At 41.5% G+C, this 17,419-nt stretch overlaps 1 protein-coding gene across 8 annotated transcripts in view; it reads right to left on the bottom strand.

Annotated features, from left to right (window-relative positions):
- Positions 1–17,419, bottom strand: part of CPQ (carboxypeptidase Q) — a 334,290-nt gene that overhangs the window by 278,638 nt on the left and 38,233 nt on the right. For all 8 annotated transcript variants that reach the window (XR_010598021.1, XR_508784.4, XM_065582156.1 and 5 more), the window contains exon 2: positions 16,069–16,533. Coding sequence is in view for 6 of the 8 variants with exons in the window: in XM_065582156.1 (XP_065438228.1) it covers positions 16,069–16,533 (465 nt within the window). In the remaining 2 variants the exon portion in view is untranslated. The remainder of the gene's footprint in view (positions 1–16,068; positions 16,534–17,419) is intronic.

Genomic DNA, 17,419 nt, shown 5'->3' with positions numbered 1-17,419 from the left:
CAGCTTGGTTTGTTTCACAAGTTATTGCAAAATTAAAAAAAGCTAGGTATCCTTGCAAGTCTTAAATAGCTCACTATAAAACATTATTAAAATGTTATTTGGGAAAGCTTTTAAGTTAATTGCATATGTTAAAGAATTCTTAATGCTGTTATCTGATGTGCACTGCTAGACTCTCTCTCAGCATCAACTTATCCAAGTTAAATGCTCACTTTATGGTTTTTTGGGTTCGTTTTTTTAAGATCAAAACAGTATGAATTGCCTTCCACACATGAAAGAAAATATTTCACATCAAAAAAGTCTGTTTCTTAAAATACACAGTTGTAAGAATGCAGCAGGCAACTATTGATGTGGGGAGGGGGGAGACGAGTTTTAGCTGCAGAACTACCCTCATGTGAAAGGTGTGAAAATTTTAATTGGATAGCTGTTCAAACTTCCAGCTTTACAGAAAGGGCCTCGGCAGGCCAAACCAAAGTATTACCTTCAAATTTTACTGAAGTTATAGTTGGCTTGTAGGTGAAGTGTACTGATAGGCTCCAGCTGCTTCCAATGAACTACAGATTGAACTGTATACCTAAGGAATGTCCCAATGACAGGATCATTCTGAAGTCTGGAACTGTGCCACTGGAAATAAAGCCAGGTATCTGCAAAATTTCATTTTCCACTAGAAAAATCAAGGTCACAGCAGGCTGGTACTGCAATCCGCACTTCATATTAGCTTTCGTAACAGATGAGAGAAAATGACACCGTCTATCTCACCCCAATGCTCCACTTAGATGCCATACCAAGCATTAGAACGACATCCAATGTACTATTGATTGCTCATCAAGGAATGGAACTGCTCTTGGCACTGCCTTACTGCATTAATGAACAAAAATATCATCTCTGATTTTTTATTTTTTTTTAAGGAAAGGTACTTGCTATCTCTCGCAACCTATAACTCCCTAAGTAAATTCATGCAGAATTACCTTCATGATCTTCAAAGAAGCTAGGTATCAAGGAGCTTTGTACTGTGAAGACTTATTTTTTTATTCCCAAGAAAGAGAATGCAGAATGACAAACTTAATTTGCTAGCTTTATACTTCTACTTTTGATTGTTCCCAAATAGGTTTGCTTTATTTAGCCTTTGACAAAATAAAACAAAGTTTCTCTTTGTATGTTTAACTTAATGGCAGCATGATATACATAAAGTATTAATTACAGTACTTTCCACAGTACAACCCAACTTCACTCCTGTGTAGCTGCCGACTAATTCAGTGTCTCATTAGAATATTTAGATCACATTCTATAGCATATCAGTCCTATCTATTAACAAGGTAATAGGAGCATTTCACTAAAAGAGACAATAGGGTTTCAGCTGTGAAGGTATCAATGAGACCAAAGGCCAAGTAGTTCATCCCAAAGAGGAGCAAGTCCGGACTGCTGCCAAAAAACGGGGCACTGCCTCATATTATACCTTACTGAAGCTTTTTATTCTTTGGTAATAAACAGTCCCTCATCCCCAAAAACTTAGTGTCTCACCTCTCTATTTTCTTGGTGCATTTATAAACACATTCTTCAATCCATTTCTTATTCCTACCATTGCCCATCACAGAAGTCAGCTGCAAGCTGCACTGTGGATAAGCTCAGACAACCTATATGATGAGGTAGCTGGACTGCTCATACTACAGAGGACAGATAAACTAAAAAACACATGGGGGTGAAGAAGAGTGAGTGGCATTTTCAGAGACTGGCCAAGAAAAGGGAATAGATGGTACTGAGGGGCTGAGAAATAAGACGTGTTTACTCTGGATGAGGTTGAAGCCCCCCATGTTAGACACCGTTGGTGGGTGTTACACAGTACATGCCTATACAGCAAGTGAAGGTGGGACTGTAACATGGGTAGACATACCCACACTATATTTAATCTAATTAGGACGTGTAGCAATCATGAAGATGTGGCAGCACAGGCTTCAACATGGGCTAGCCACCCCAGTACAAGCCTGCTGGGGACCCTATGTACATACTTGCGTTGCTAGTCCCCAGGGCCACAGAGGTTTTGGGGGACCCAGGGCAAAATCTGAAACCGAGGCCTACCACACTCCAGAAAAACAAACTTACTACTGAAGGGAGACCCTGGGGCACGAGGGGGTTGGAAAGTGAGCCTGCCTGCACCCACCCCCAGCAGCAGCTCCTATGGCGTGGACCCAGTTCCCTGGTTCAGGCGTTGCAACCTGGCCCATGGGATTGCAGCACCACTCAGATTTGGCCTGGCCACACCTCACCATCACGATGGAGAGACACTCGGGCCAAATTTGAATGAGTGCCATTGCGACCTGGCCCGTGGGGTTGCAGCACCACTCAAGTTTGCACCAGATCACAATGCTGCTCAATTTAGGAGAGCCAAGGACAAACTGCCCTTTTTGCATCCCCAACCTGTGGGCAACACTAGTAGCCAGTGCAGAAGCCCGTATCACCATGTCTTCACTACTACTGTTACCTATTCTAGCTAGATTAAAGCTAGCATGGCTATGCCTACCCATGCTACAGTCGCACCTTCACTTGCACCGACTACCCAATGTGAGGCAAATTACATAAGTCATAGGGCATACAGCTATTGGGGTGAGCCACTACCCAACCAAATCCACTCAAACCCACGAGGCTCCTCCAATTTTTCCAGATGAAATAATAATTAGGGCCATGTTATAAATGGGGGGTGGGAAAATGAGGAAAATGGAAAACAGTGGGAATAAGCGGACTGGAAACAATCTTCTACTGCAGGCCAACTTTTATACAAAAGATTTCATTGCACAAATGTAGGTTCATAACTAATGCTAAAAGCCTGGCTAATACAAAAGTTTGCCACAGCACACAGGTAACTATAGTAGACTCTGCATTAGCAAAGTCTTAAATCCTTGTTTATTCAGGAAGGCTGATTAGAACTATTCATTCACAGCCCAGGAAAGGCTAATAAACAAATCCTACCTGTAAATCTGATTTCTGCAAAGTTGTCATAACACCACATGTCTGACACCTGTCATGAAAATTCTCTCTGGAGATTCAGCTTCCAGCACCAGCCTGCCAGATGTGACACTAGAAGCAGATCACTTCAGATCGATATATGTAGAATTACCCCAAAAGACAATTTACTCACCCAAAGGTTAAATCCTTTAACCACTTAAAATCATTGTAGTGGTCAACACCTAGTACCCTGAACTGGACAGCTGTTTGTATCATCAATGAGTTTCAGATTACAGTAATAATGAAAGGTATGTTTACTCCCAATTATAGGAATTCAAGTATACACAAATCTCTACCAGGCAGCCTGATGGCAACTTTTTTATAGACAGACATTCTCTCACTTCCAACAGACCATTGATTCTAAGAGAAACTCCCTGGCAAGACAAGGTTGAATTCACAGTGTACTAAGCATCAGAACTGTCAGAGATTTGTTGTTCTAGCTCGCTTCTACTCTCTTCAGAGTATTTATAATTAAAAAGCAAATACCTATTCTTACATATATACAGATTTAAAATAGTCAGTTACAGTCAATCTAATTATGTATTCAAATAAGAGGTTAGCAGTATTGAAGTGAAATGGAATGTGTGTCTTTTTTAAATTGTAGGGGCTATTAATTTCCTAGCTACTCAATTAGGACCCAAAGCCTTTTCAATGAGCATTTTCTCATTGTCTTGAACAAGGACAGGGTTTTGGAGATCTACTTACAGAAACAAATGCAATCCTCATTGTTATGACAACGTTTTGGCTAGCAGCAAGTGAGCTGCTCAAAGCTGCAAACAATCCACAACTTCATCTATTTCAAACTCTGCTAATATGGGATTATGATTTCTTTTACAAAGCACACCATGGAATGGCTATTCTGCTGATCTAGACACACAAAATCTCATTGCCAAATAAATAAATTGGCATACCAGCCAATTTTTGCTCAGAATAGGTGCCATACTTCTAGGCCTACGTGTAAGAAAGCAGCAGATTCCATCACCCAAGCCTGCATTAAACTTCCCCGTCCATTACACAGCTTTACTTTCACCACATAACAAAAAAAGGTAAACTATTGCCTGAAATACTGATACAAAATCAATGACATCTAGCTCAGAGACTCAGAACCCCCACCCACCCCAGGACCAGAGCAAGGGCCATCCAGCCTGAAGCACACACCACCACCCTAGCTGTGGAGGGCTAAGGGGAGAAAGAATAAGGCCAGAGACAGCCATCAGAAGCTAAAAGACTCTCCCAGCAGTAGGTAGAGGAACAATGACAGAAAAAGCAGCAAAGTAAGGGCTGGAGGCTGTGAGGCCTAGCCAAAATCTTCACCATCAGCGATGTCAGACTGTGCTTTCTTTCATTTGGATTCAGAATATTTTTTTTTCCTTCTCTGCTGCTTGGCTGTTTCCTGTGAGTCTTTCTCCGATTTCTCTCTGGCCCCATCCCAGCCCTCATGCTTCACGCTCCACTCACACCCACCCACAGAGCTGGCCCAATTCTCTTCACTCCCTCGTCTTCCCAGCCTCCCTTCCATTCCACCCCCATCAAATGTACCCCTTCCCTTCCTTCTTTCCCCAACTCCAGTGCTCCTAGTAACATCCCATCTACCATCCCTCTCCTGCAGATCTGGAAAACTAAAACTTGGCACTAGGATGATGTTTGCCAGGAATCTGTTAGACATATCTCTGTATGTTGCACTTCTGTCCCTCAACCCATGTCTTATCTGTTCAGATTTTAAGATCCACCCTAGATTATAAACCCTTCAATGCAGGGATATCTTCCTATGTGTTTGCACAGTGCCTAGCACAATGGAGGCCTACTCCCAACTGGTGTTTTTTGGATGCTGTTGTAATATAAATATAAAAAGTAATAGAAGAGCTCCTTTCCTGTGTAGTTTGCTGCACAGAAGGAACAGGAGAGAAGCTCTGCTTCTGAGTATCTCCTAAACTAAGCAGAAGGAAAGCTGCTCTGCAATAGTCCTCAAAAGGTCCATGGTGGTTGGGCTCACCCTTGCACACCTTAAACAGGGAGTGTTTAGAAGGTGAGCCACTCAAATGGGCCTACTCCAAGGAGTTTCCTACATTGGGTGGAGGAAAGGACCCTGTTTCTACTGAGCTTTGAGCTCTGCTGTGCGGACACCTTCTTTTCTCAGCATTATTCCTCTCTCAAATTTTAGACATAAAAGGATGGAGATGTGTGTGATTAAGAGCTCAAATTTGACACTTTTTCACTATGTTGCTTTCCAGATGAAAGGAGAAATCAGCTCGGCTGTGCCAAAGAGCCCCACAGAACTCAGCAAGTCTTTTGGCAAACCTGGCCCAGGTTTTGGTCTTCCAAAGAAATCAGGCAAGTTAAATCTGGTGTCAAACTGCTGGAAGAAGAAAAAAAAAGTTTCACATCCTAGATTTTATCCTTCTGAAAACTATTACTATGTATTCCAATATAATTAATGATACTTATAATTAATCCTCAAAAACAGCTCTGCTAGGCCAACACAAACAAATACGTATTGAGGATAATTATAATACAAAGGGATGCGGGGGGAGTAAGCATTTTAAGTGGGGGTGGGAGGAAGGAAGTGCAGACCAAAGTAGGAAAATGCAGTGAGGCAGAAGACTTTTATCAGAGATTCTGTAAAATCAGAAGATGCTTTTGGAAAATGTGATTTCACTTACCGCCTGGAACAGCAAGAAGAATTACTTCATAAACATAAAATTACATAGAAAGGGTATCCAAGAGGATATGAGGCTATTTGGCTATGATGATGCATAGCTCACAGACTAAATGTACTGTACACTTCTTTTAAAAAAGAAAAAAACCCTATGCATTATAAAAAAAGGCTATTGTTTACATCTTCCAACAAATACTAGAGCTTATTGTAGCAGTTTGGTTTAAGCAAAGACAGAGAACTGTGCTACATAAGTACAGCCAGCAAAGTTTTTAGTGGGTATTGAACCTCGCCCCAAACACAAGGCTCTGCACCAAGTGAGCCAAAGGAATAATGCTGTTAGCTGTAAGTAACAGGCTGTTATTCACACTGGGACACTACTCCATTGTCTTCAACAAGCTTGCTCTGCATGTCCAATGCTCACACAAACTGAAGTCTCATCTTGGCGGGATTTGGTAATAGAGTATGGCTATCTATAGAAAGATATTATGGACACCTGTAGAGATTGAACTAGGAATTGTCAGCACCAAAACTGCAGGCCTCTACTACTCGAGCTAGAGTATGTGTGTTGATATGGTTACAGTTTGTTAGACAGAAACGTAAAACTTTCCAAATAAATTTTAATGTCAGAGAGCTTTCTGACATCATTTGTGGTATCTACTTATGGATCATGTCAGTAATCATACACTAAAGGAGACCTGCAAACATTATATTTAGAAAAAAATAGAAAAAATAGAATTACAATTTTTGATAATTGTAGGAGAAATGTGACTTTTTATTGTTAAACCACTGCATAACATGGTGCATGAAATACCAGTATTACAAGATCAACATGAGTTTATTGATACCACTCCAGGTTTTTCTTTACAATTTAGTGTCCACTTGGTCAGACAAAATAAATGTGACATCTGGATATTTGATTTTAAAGATTTAAAGACAACACTTTGTGTGCTGTGCTTTATTCAATATTTAATTCACTGTTAATCACTCTTTCATTTGAGTTCTAAACCTCCAGATGGTTTTGAATAGATTACATTTTAACAACATTTTTGAAGCTATATGGAAAAATTCAGTAGAAAACCAGTACAATATTTGACTTTCCCTTGAAGCTTGACCAAAAAACTCCCCAACATTTACATCTTTAAATAACACAAATCTGCTAATTTAATACCCTTGTGTGAACCTACTTAGGTCAAATTAGGACTGTCCCAGTGAGGTGCACTAAGGTGTACAAAGGGTCCTTGCTAGTATATTCTCTTTCCAAAATTTTACATGTTGTTCACCCATTTGGTCCTTTTGTTTGGAAAAACCAATAATTTTGTTGATTTGCTTATGAAGCTTAATGTTAAACAGCCAATTTGGTTTTGATGTACTCACTCTTAATAGCATCACTACAGATGTCAACACAATTTTAGGAATAATAGGGCTATTCCCACTAACGTAGGTAGCAAAACTGCCACTGACTTCAATAGGATCAGAGCCAATAATTGTTTGTTAACAGTGTTTGTTTTTAAACAGCCACAATTGGTTTCTGTTAGGGCTGTCAAGCAATTAAAAAGATTAATCACAATTAATCGCACTGTTAAACAATAATAGAATATAATTTCATTTATTTAAATATTTTTGGATGTTTTCTACGTTTTCAAATATATTGATTTCAATTACAACACAGAATACAAAGTGTACAGTGCTCACTTTATATTTATTTTTATTACAAATATTTGCACTGTAAAAACCTAAAGAAATAGTATATTTCAATTCACCTAATACAAGCACCGTAGTGAAATCTCTTTACAATGAAGGATTATGTACAAAAAATAACTGCATTCAAAAATAAAACAATGTAAAACTTTAGAACCTACATGTCCACTCAGTCCTACTTCAGCCAGTCGCTCAGACAAACAAGTTTGGTTACAATTTGCAGGAGATAATGCTGCTCTACATCTTGTTTACAATGTAACCTGAAAGTGAGAATAGGCATTCGCATGGCACTGTTGTAGCCGGCATTGCAAGATATTTACATGCCAGATGCACTAAAGATTCAGATATCCCTTCATGTTTCAACCACCATGCCAGAATACATGCTTCCATGCTGATGACAGGTTCTGCTCGATAACGATCCAAAGCAGAGTGGACTGACACATGTTCATTTTCATCATCGGAGTCAGATGCCACCAGCAGAAGGTTGCTTTCTGGTCGTTTGAGTTCTGTAGTTTCCACATTGGAGTGTTGCTCTTTTAAGACATCTAAAAGCATTCTCTATACCTTGTCACTCTCAGATTTTGGAAGGCACTTTATAGTCTTAAGCAGGGTTACCATCCGTCCGAGTTTCCCCGGACATGTCCGGGTTTTTCAGCGTTAAATGGCTGTCCGGTGGGGAGATTTCTAATCAAGAAGAAATGTCCGGGATTTCCCCCTTCCCTTCTTGCAGAGTGCGGCGCGGCTGATTGGAAACCTGGCCTGATTGAAAGCCGCTCGCAGCCACCAGGGCCTCTAGCAGCCAGAGTCCCTCCCCCTCCCCCTCCTCCCCCACAGAGCAGCGCGGCAGTGTTTGAATCCACGTGGAGCCTGTAGCTCTCCCTCTGCTGGGTGAGTGGGGGGAGCAGGGCAGGCGGCGGGGGGTGTAGAGGCTGCAGGGGCAGGGCAGGCAGGGGGCGCAGAGGCTGCAGGGCGAGTGGGGAGCAGGGGGCACAGAGGCTGCAGGGGCGGGGGGGGTGCAGAGGCTGCAGGGCGAGGAGGAGCAGGGCAGGCAGGGGGGCACAGAGGCGGCAGGGCAGGCAGGGGGTGCAGAGGCTGCAGGGCGAGTGGGGAGCAGAGGGCACAGAGGCTGCAGGGGCAGGGCAGGCAGGGGGCGCAGAGGCTGCAGGGCGAGTGGGGAGCAGGGGGCACAGAGGCTGCAGGGGCGGGGGGGTGCAGAGGCTGCAGGGTGAGGCAGAGCAGGGCAGGCAGGGGCATAGAGGCTGCGGGGCGAGTGGGGAGCAGGGAAGCACTTAGCAACCCCCAACCAAGATCAGAGCGGGAGGGAGGAGGGGGAATGCAGGGTGCTCAGAGGAGGGGGCAGAGTTGGGGCAGGGACTTTGGGGAAGGGGTTGGAATGGGGGCAGAGAAGGGGTGGGGTTGGGGTGGGGCCAGGGGTGGGGAAGGGGCGGGGTTGGGGCAGGGCCGGGGGCGGGACCGGGGCCCCGTGGAGTGTCCTCTTTTTTAAATGTTTGAATATGGTAACCCTATTCTTAAGCCTTGCTCTATCTATCCTTAGAAATCTCACATTGGTACCTTTTGCATTTTGCAAATCTGCTGTGAAAGTTTTCTTAAAATGAACATGTGCTGGGTCATCATCCGAGACTGCTATAACATGAAATATATGGCAGAATGTGGGTAAAACAGAATAGGAGACATACAACTCACCCCCAAGGAGTTCAGACACAAATTTAATTAATGCATTGTTTTTTTTAACGAGCATCATCAGCATGTCCTCTGGAATGGTGGCCGAAGCATGAAGGGGCACATGAATGTTTAGCACATCTGGCATATATACCTTGCAACACTGGCTATAAAAGTGCCATGCAAACACCTGTTCTCACTTTCAGGTGACATTGTAAATAAGAACCAGTCAGCAGTATCTCCTGTAAATGTAAATAAACTTGTTTTCTTAGCAATTGGCTGAACACGAAGTAGACTTGTAGGCTCTAAAGTTTTACATTGTTTTGTTTTTCAGTGCAGTTATGTAACAAACAAACAAAATCTACATTTGTAAGTTACACTTTCACGATAAAGAGATTGCACTACAGTACTTGTCTGAGGTGAACTGAAAAATACTATTTATTCATTTTTACAGTGCAAACATTTGTAATAAAAAATAATAATATAAAGTGAGCACTGTACACTTTGTATTCTGTGTTGTAATAGAAATCAATATATTTGAAAATGTAGAAAAACATCCAAAAATATTTAATACATTTCAATTGGTATTTTATTGTTTAACAGTGCGATTAATCACAATTAATTTTTTTAATCGCAGTTAATTTTTTTGAGTTAATCGTGTGAGTTAACTGCGATTAATCAACAGCCCAAGTTTCTGCTAAAATATTATACGTTCCTCCCTTTAGATTTCAGTTTCTTTGAAACAAAAAAATAAATAGAAATCAGAAAATTTTCCTCGCTATAGGAAATGTTTAAGTTAGGTTATATGTGTTATTTCTAAAGTGAGATAACAGAGTAAGATATCTATCAGGAAATATAAAATTCATTTTAACATACACAAATACGAGTTCTTTGATAGCTTCATGGTAGAACATCTGCTAAACTACTATTTTTACTCAATTATGGGATCCCCAAAGCAGCAATTATATCTATTTTCCTTCAAAGTATTTGGGGTATAATCAGTACTACTGGAAATCAACACAGTCTCTATATAGAATCTGTATGTTTTGCCAATATTGAAGCACTGGAAATAAGATCGGGACAATGCCTAAATATGGTAAACCTCTAGCTTGTTAGCTCTTGGTAACATTCAATTTAAGATGCTAGCTCTGAACCCAGCCCTATGAGGTGCTGAGTATTTTCAACTCCTGCTGACCTCTTTGGGAGACTCATAGGGATATTTTTTGGCCTCACTAATGCAGACATGAGAGTCTCGGCATTATGGCTAGATCAAAGGAAAAGTGAAAACTAGGTCTCTGATGAACCTCCATTATTGAGCCAGCCTTTCCTTGAAACCGAGCCCTGCAGACAAATGTCAGAATCACAGATTTCTCAAAGGAATTAAAGCACCTGCGATACTTAAAAGGAACTGTGTCAACTTGAGGGGAAAAAAACTACATTTTTCTCTGAAAGTTGGGACCTACTATTGTTACAAGTATACCACTATTACTGAAATTGAAGAAGCTTACAAAATACATCTTTCTGTATTTTTTCCAGACTGCTTATTTTCTACTATGTGTCTAGTCAATTTTACTGTTCCCTATCTACTCTGACAAGGAAGAAACTAACTGAAAAGTCCCTTAGAAAAATCAGCTCTGGAGCAGAAAACCCTTTATAAAAGTAACAACAATAAAAAAAATTAAAAATGAAAGAACAATTTAAGACTGTAAAACAATTTCCATTTTAATCTCCTAATAATTGTCTAAACGTTTACCTTTGGGGCTGAAATTTTCCCATCTTTACTTTTTGCTCAAAGGGGAATTCTTTCATTTGAGCAAAACACCTTAAAATCTTGGAGTACACAAAGTGAAAATACTGTTAAATTAAATTAATGGAGATATCCTATCTCCTAGAACTGGAAGGGACCTTGAAAGGTCATTGAGTCCAGTCCCCTGCCTTCACTAGCAGGACCAAGTACTGATTTTTGCCCCAGATCCCCAAGTGGCCCCCCTCAAGGATTGAACTCACAACCCTGGGTTTAGCAGGGCAATGCTTAAACCACTGAGTTATCCCTCCCCTCAATGAGCGATCCCTGTTCTTTGCTAAAGCATTCTAGCCTTCCCTCCCTACCTCGTTTTATTTATGTATTTATGTATTTATTTAAGAGACTGAATTTGGAAACATGGCATCTTGACATAATACTTAGCCCAGGTAGTACTACCCTGAAGCAGGTTAGCAGTAACTGTAGCTATATTTATTATATTACTCATACAGAAAGAGTGTAAAAAAGTATGGAGATTGGAGTTCAAAAATGGTCTGATCCTTGCATCATCTTCCTGGGACAAAAAGGCTCTGCCTTTTGCTTCCTTGACAAAGTGCATCAGACCCTAAGTGAAAGTTATCATTCCCCAGCAGAGCAAAACGTTGGGAATGCTCCAACATCAAATGAATTGTTCTATGCATTTCCAAAAAAATGAGTCTTCAGACAAGCTATTCTGTAAAAGTTTGGAGAAAATCAACATTACATTGATTGGGAAGTTCTAATAGCTGAATCTGTAGGTTTACAGCGATGTCTCTTTCAAAGAGAAACTAAGCATGACATTTGTGGATCTTTAAAATGCTCATTCCCATGAGCCAATAGCAATTCAGTGCTAGAAGACTCAGATGTTGCTTCATGGACTTTTAGTTACAGTATTTCAAGCAAAGGATGAAACACTCCCACAACTTCTTGGATAAAATGAAAAATCAATAATGCTGATGAATCTCTAAGGGGGCTAATTAGAATATTTCACAAGTGATTTACTGTAGCTCCTTCCTTCCTTCTTTTCTGGGAATTAGGATACAGGAAACAGCACTATCTGGGAGAGAGGGAGTAGGTCATGGAAATGAATTGCCCAGGAGTCAGAAATGACAAACACCAACTTAGAAAACAGTCTGAAACCATTTCTATACTACAAAATTAAGTCAACCTAACTTATGTTGGCATACAGCCACCACAGTCATTACATCGCTTGTGCATGTTTACACTTTGCTCTTTGTGTCGGTGGTGCACGTCCTCACCAGGAGCGCATGTATCGATTGTAGTAGCTCAGTGGTAGAGTGCATGCTTTGCATGTATGAGGCCCTGGGTTCAATCCCCAGCATTTTCAGCATGGGGCATTGTGGGGTGGCTCCTGAAAGCCAATTACAGTTGACCTAACTACATCTACACCGCTCGTGGAGGTGGAGTTATTAAGTCAGCATAGCGGGGCAGTTACTTCGGCGTGAGTGAAATTTAAGTGCAGACACTTGCATAGTTAGGTCGACGTAAGCTGCCTTCTGTCGATCTAACTCTGTAGTGTAGACCAGACTTGACAATATATTTTCAGTCTCAAGTTTGAAACTAAGGTGCTTGTTAGGGTGGGCCCCTCTCTAAGCAGCACAGTTTCTAACCCCCCTTGTTGGATTGTCTTAGGAGTCCTGTGCAGTGGGGATTTCCCTTCCAGGAACCTCCTAAATTGTGCAGTTACTTCAACTATCAAAGAGAGTACAGGAGCTCACTATTACTTAGCAGTTCTGCGTATCTTCCCCAGTGTCAGAGCCCAAACAGACAGACTGATCTTGGGGTGACATAACATTAGTTAAAGTGGCTGGGTTCTCCCTTCCAGCCACCCCCGGACTGCTCTGAGAGGAATCCACACCTCTGAGTCCCTGGATGTTTTCAGCTTACAAAGCCTGAACAGAGCCCAGCCACTGCCCCAATCCCAGGGTCCCTAGGCACATGCCCATAATGCATAAATCACTCCCCCTTAACTCCCTCCTGAGAGTTGCAATCTGCAGTCCAGCCACCTAGACCCTCTGGGCAAAATCCAGACTCCTCAAACTCCCCTGTACTTAAACACTCCAGTTCCCAGAACTCCACCCCAAAGGTATGAAGCTTCTGGTTCATAGTTTACTTTCCTTTGGAGGCATGCAGTGGTTATGAAACACATGACTCACACTCAGACACTTTGCTCAAGTCTAAACACATTTGCTCCTTTACTTAATCACATAATGCACAAGAGAATATAGATCATACTGAAAACTAAACCCTATACATTTCTCTGCTCATTTTCTTCCTCACGCCATTCTTGGGGGTGGAGGAGGGAGTCAGTCAGTGTCCATTGGGCTGTCCAGAGTACTTCTGCTTCACCGCATGGATTGAGGGCTACAATATGGAATCTTTTTCTCCGTAGGTCAGCCTGCTTCCTTTGCCCCTGACTACTCTGACCGCTTCTCTTGGGAGTCCTGGGGCCAACTGAGCACAGGAAAGCAGACAGCCTCTTCATGCCCACATCTAATGCAGGCCCTACATGCAGGGTTGCTCCTCTCTACTTTTCAGCTAGAGAGAAAATGGCCAATAACCCCAGAATGACCACGTCCTCCCTCTTTATCAGGTGACACCCTTGCCAGCTTCCCCATACATGCACAAATCAATGCCAAGCCAACCTCTCCTGACAAAACAGTTCTCCTGGCTGGGAGCCAGACTATTGTCTACAGCAATTACATTTCAACAGTCAGCGCATTTGAAGTCAAATGAAGGAGAAGATTAGAGGTGGAGCCCATTAGAGGTGGAGCCCATTTAAGAAGGTGCAAACTTAGTGTCTCCCTGAAAAAACTAGAGGAGTAAGACAAGGCAAGTGTAAATAACTAAATAACTGAGGAAGGCAAATTGTGCATAGACTAGTTTTCTTACTGAGGTGCTCATCAATGACTCTTGATTGACAGTGGGAACAAGGTTTTCGTTTTCTTTGTAAGTAGCTTGGATAGGAAGTGGAATGGATGAAAAAAAACTAAACACCTATTGAATGGGTTTAACCTACACTATAAATACGTTTTACAAACACTAAGCCTTATAAATATTATGGGCTAGTAGGCTGATTTTACTAATGTTTCTTAATTGTTTCTCATTTTAGGCACAAGTTTACCCCGCATCGTAGGTTGCCAACTTTCTAATTTCTGAAAACCAGACCCTCACCCTGCTCCACCTCTTCCCCCAGGCCCTGCCCCAATCTTGCTCCTCTACCTCCTCCCACCATCGCTCACTGCTCTTTCCCAACCCCCTCAATTCCCCACCCCCATTCACAGCTGGGCTCCCTCTGCTCAGGGGGCTGGGATGGGAGCTGCAGCCTGATGTGGAGCCTGCTGACTGACTGCCCATGAACGTAAGAACGGCCATACTGGGTCAGACCAAAGGTCCATCAAGCCCAGTATCCTGTCTACCGACAGTGGCCAATGGTAGGTGCCCCAAAGGGAATGAACTGACAGGTTATCATCAAGTGATCCATGCCCTGTCACCCAATCCCAACTTCTGGCAAACAGAGGCTAGGGACACCAATCCTGCCCATCCTGGCTAATAGCCATTGATGGACCTAGCTTCCATGAATCTATCTAGCGCCCTTTTGAACCCGATTATAGTATTGGCCTTCACAACACCCTCTGGCAAGGAGTTCCAGAGGTTGACAGTGCATTGCGTGAAAAAATAGTTTCTTGTGTTTGTTTTAAACCTGCTACCTATTAATTTCGTTTGGTAGCCCCTTGTTCTTGTATTATGAGAAGGAGAAAATAACACTTCCTTATTTACTTTCTGCACACCAGTCATGATTTTATAGACCTCTATCATATCCCCCCTTAGTCGCCTCTTTTCCAAGCTGAAAAGTCCCAGTCTTATCAATCTCTCCTCATACAGAAGCCGTTCTATACCCCTAATAATTTTTGTTGCCCTTTTCTGAACCTTTTCCAATTCCAATATATCTTTTTTGAGATGGGGCGACTACATCTGCATGCAGTATTCAAGGTGTGGGCATACCATGGATTTCTATAGAAGCAATATGATATTTTCTGTCTTATTATCTATCCCTTTCTTGATGATTCCCAACATTCTGTTCACTTTTTTTGACTGCCGCTGCACATTGAGTGGATGAGATGCAGGTAGGAGGTGGCCCCAGCTGAGCAGGGGCTGGCGCAGGTTGATGACTCAGCATCTCCCTCCCCCATCAGTAACCAGACTTTCGATGTCTGATCAGTACATCTGACCGGACACTGTACAGGTCCCCTTTCAACCAGACTTTCTGGTCAAAAACTGGGCACCTGGCAACCCTACCATCATCTCCCCTTCCCCTCCAAAACTGACAAATGTATAACAACAAGTTGTCCTGACACCAAATCATGACACTGATTTTCGATTTACATTTTAAATTTCCAATTTGTCCTGGGTCCCTTACTTGCATTCTGTAATATAAAATTTCCCAAGCAAAAATGAAATTGTTTTTACAATGTGTATTTCAGTAGTGCTCATCATGTGCTAGGCGCTCTGTGTGCATACACACACCTCTTTCCTGCCAAGATGAGTTTACAGTTTAAGAAATAAAATTAGCCTTTATTAAAATTTACTGATCAGCTTTCATAACCAAGATTATTTTCACAGAGGATAATTCTAAATAGCATAAAGTATTATGGAAATAAGACTATATGAGGAACACACAATAGTTGTATATGGTACGACTCCCTGGACAATGCTGCCCCATCCTTTTTGTCTAGATTAGAAAGCTGAGTTCACAAGTCATTAGCATCTGAGGCACCACAGTTTAGTAAATTGATTTGAGGAAGTCCAAATTTCTCTAAATTACCAGAAGCAGAATAGTCACTGAGGCAGACTACCATTTTGCCTTTAATTGGTAATCATGGCAAAACCTCAAGCAGACAGGTACAGAAAGAGATGACTTCTTTTGAGAACAGGCTACAATTTTAGTGTTCAAAGAATAAATATAAATAATAATAATAATAATAATAATAAAAAAAAATCAGGCCAAACTTAAGGAGCTTTGCCAACTCCAGTTAAATACAGTGCAAGTTCCTAAAGTAACACCTCACACAGAAAGTTCCAGAAAGATAGTTCTCTCTGGCTCGCAGCATTTTTATGGCAGAGGGAGAGGACTAGCTTGTCTACTGACATGATTTGGAGGATTCTTTTAGTACCATTATACATTTTGATTTTTAAAAGTAACATATAATAAAGTCAAAAGATAGTAAAGTATTACCTTCTGGAGGAGTTGCAACACTGCTTCCAAGTCCTAATATAACAATGCTGTGGTTCCTTGGTGCCAACATCATAGCAGACTCTTCTCCCCTCTCCCAGTGAGGCACTTTTACAGGTTCCAGGTGGACATTTTCCAGACTATCCTCCTGCAGGACACTGAACATGTATTTGATGGCCATCTCTAGATTTTTGGAGCCGCTGAGTCTAGGTCCAATGGCGTCAACGAAACGTGCCAGTCTTTCATAGGATCTGTTCTGGGCATTGCCATAAACAGCAAGGTTGATAATAGCCTTGGCAATATCGGAATACCCAGCTATTTCTCTTTTAATTTCTTTGAATGTTTGTTGGTGGCAATGTTGGTGTTCATCCAAGCTTAAAGGTTTCCCGGTGCATTGTGGTAAGAAATGGATGAAAGCTATTAAGAGTAGGAATTTCATTTTCCTTCCTTTTCTTTTGCTCAGATGCCCTGTTGGAGGGGGAGAAAACACAATTTTAAATCATTCAGCTATCAGCGATACACTTGTTATTTATCAAGCAGGCTAAGACAAAAACAAATCTGATCAAAGCAAACTCAAGTGGCAGAGAAGTAAACTCAACTTAGAGACAGAATTATTGAAGACAAACACAAAAAGATACTTAAACAACTGGACACAAACTTTATTGCTGTTTAAAAAGACATTTCACTCACTGGAATGCAACATCTCTTTAAATAATAATATTCTGCACTAAATAAAAACTCAATGCTGCTTCCATTTAAGTCGATGGGATGTTTGCCACTGACTCCACTGGAAGCAGGATTGGCCCCTACTGCTAACCCAACACTGGACAAAGCGCATTACTACTGTCAGCACACAACACATCTGGACAAAAAGTCTTCCGAATCTCTTGTGAATAAAATTGTTTCATACTGACCAGCTCTATAAATCAATAATATTCATTTTATATAGTACTTTTAATACCAAGATCTCAAAGCAATTTACAAATGTTAAATAAATCCCAATGCCACCATGAGATAAGAATTCATTTCCCCATCGCAGAGATGTGAGGTTAAACTGAGAAGTAGGTTTCCTAGCCAGTCACTTGGGGCCGGAATTTCTGATGTCAATGGGAGCTGGGGGTGCTTAACACCTCTGAAAATCAGGCCCTAAGTGACTGGTTCAAGGCTTCTCAGCCCGCAAAACCCATAACTTCTACCCTTGAATAATATTTAACAATTCAATAATCTGGAATGCATACCTGCCAGGTATCTGGTATGCACTATACAGTACCCACATTCCTGTAATCTCTTATTGTACTCTGAAGAATGATTATACATTACCAACATGTTGCTTCTCTTCTGATTAACATGTTGA

This window comes from Chrysemys picta, chromosome 2 (genome assembly GCF_011386835.1).
Source record: "Chrysemys picta bellii isolate R12L10 chromosome 2, ASM1138683v2, whole genome shotgun sequence".
NCBI lineage: Eukaryota > Metazoa > Chordata > Testudines > Emydidae > Chrysemys > Chrysemys picta.
The sequence above is the reverse complement of the archived record's forward strand: the minus strand, read 5'-3'. Positions and strand labels throughout refer to the sequence as shown.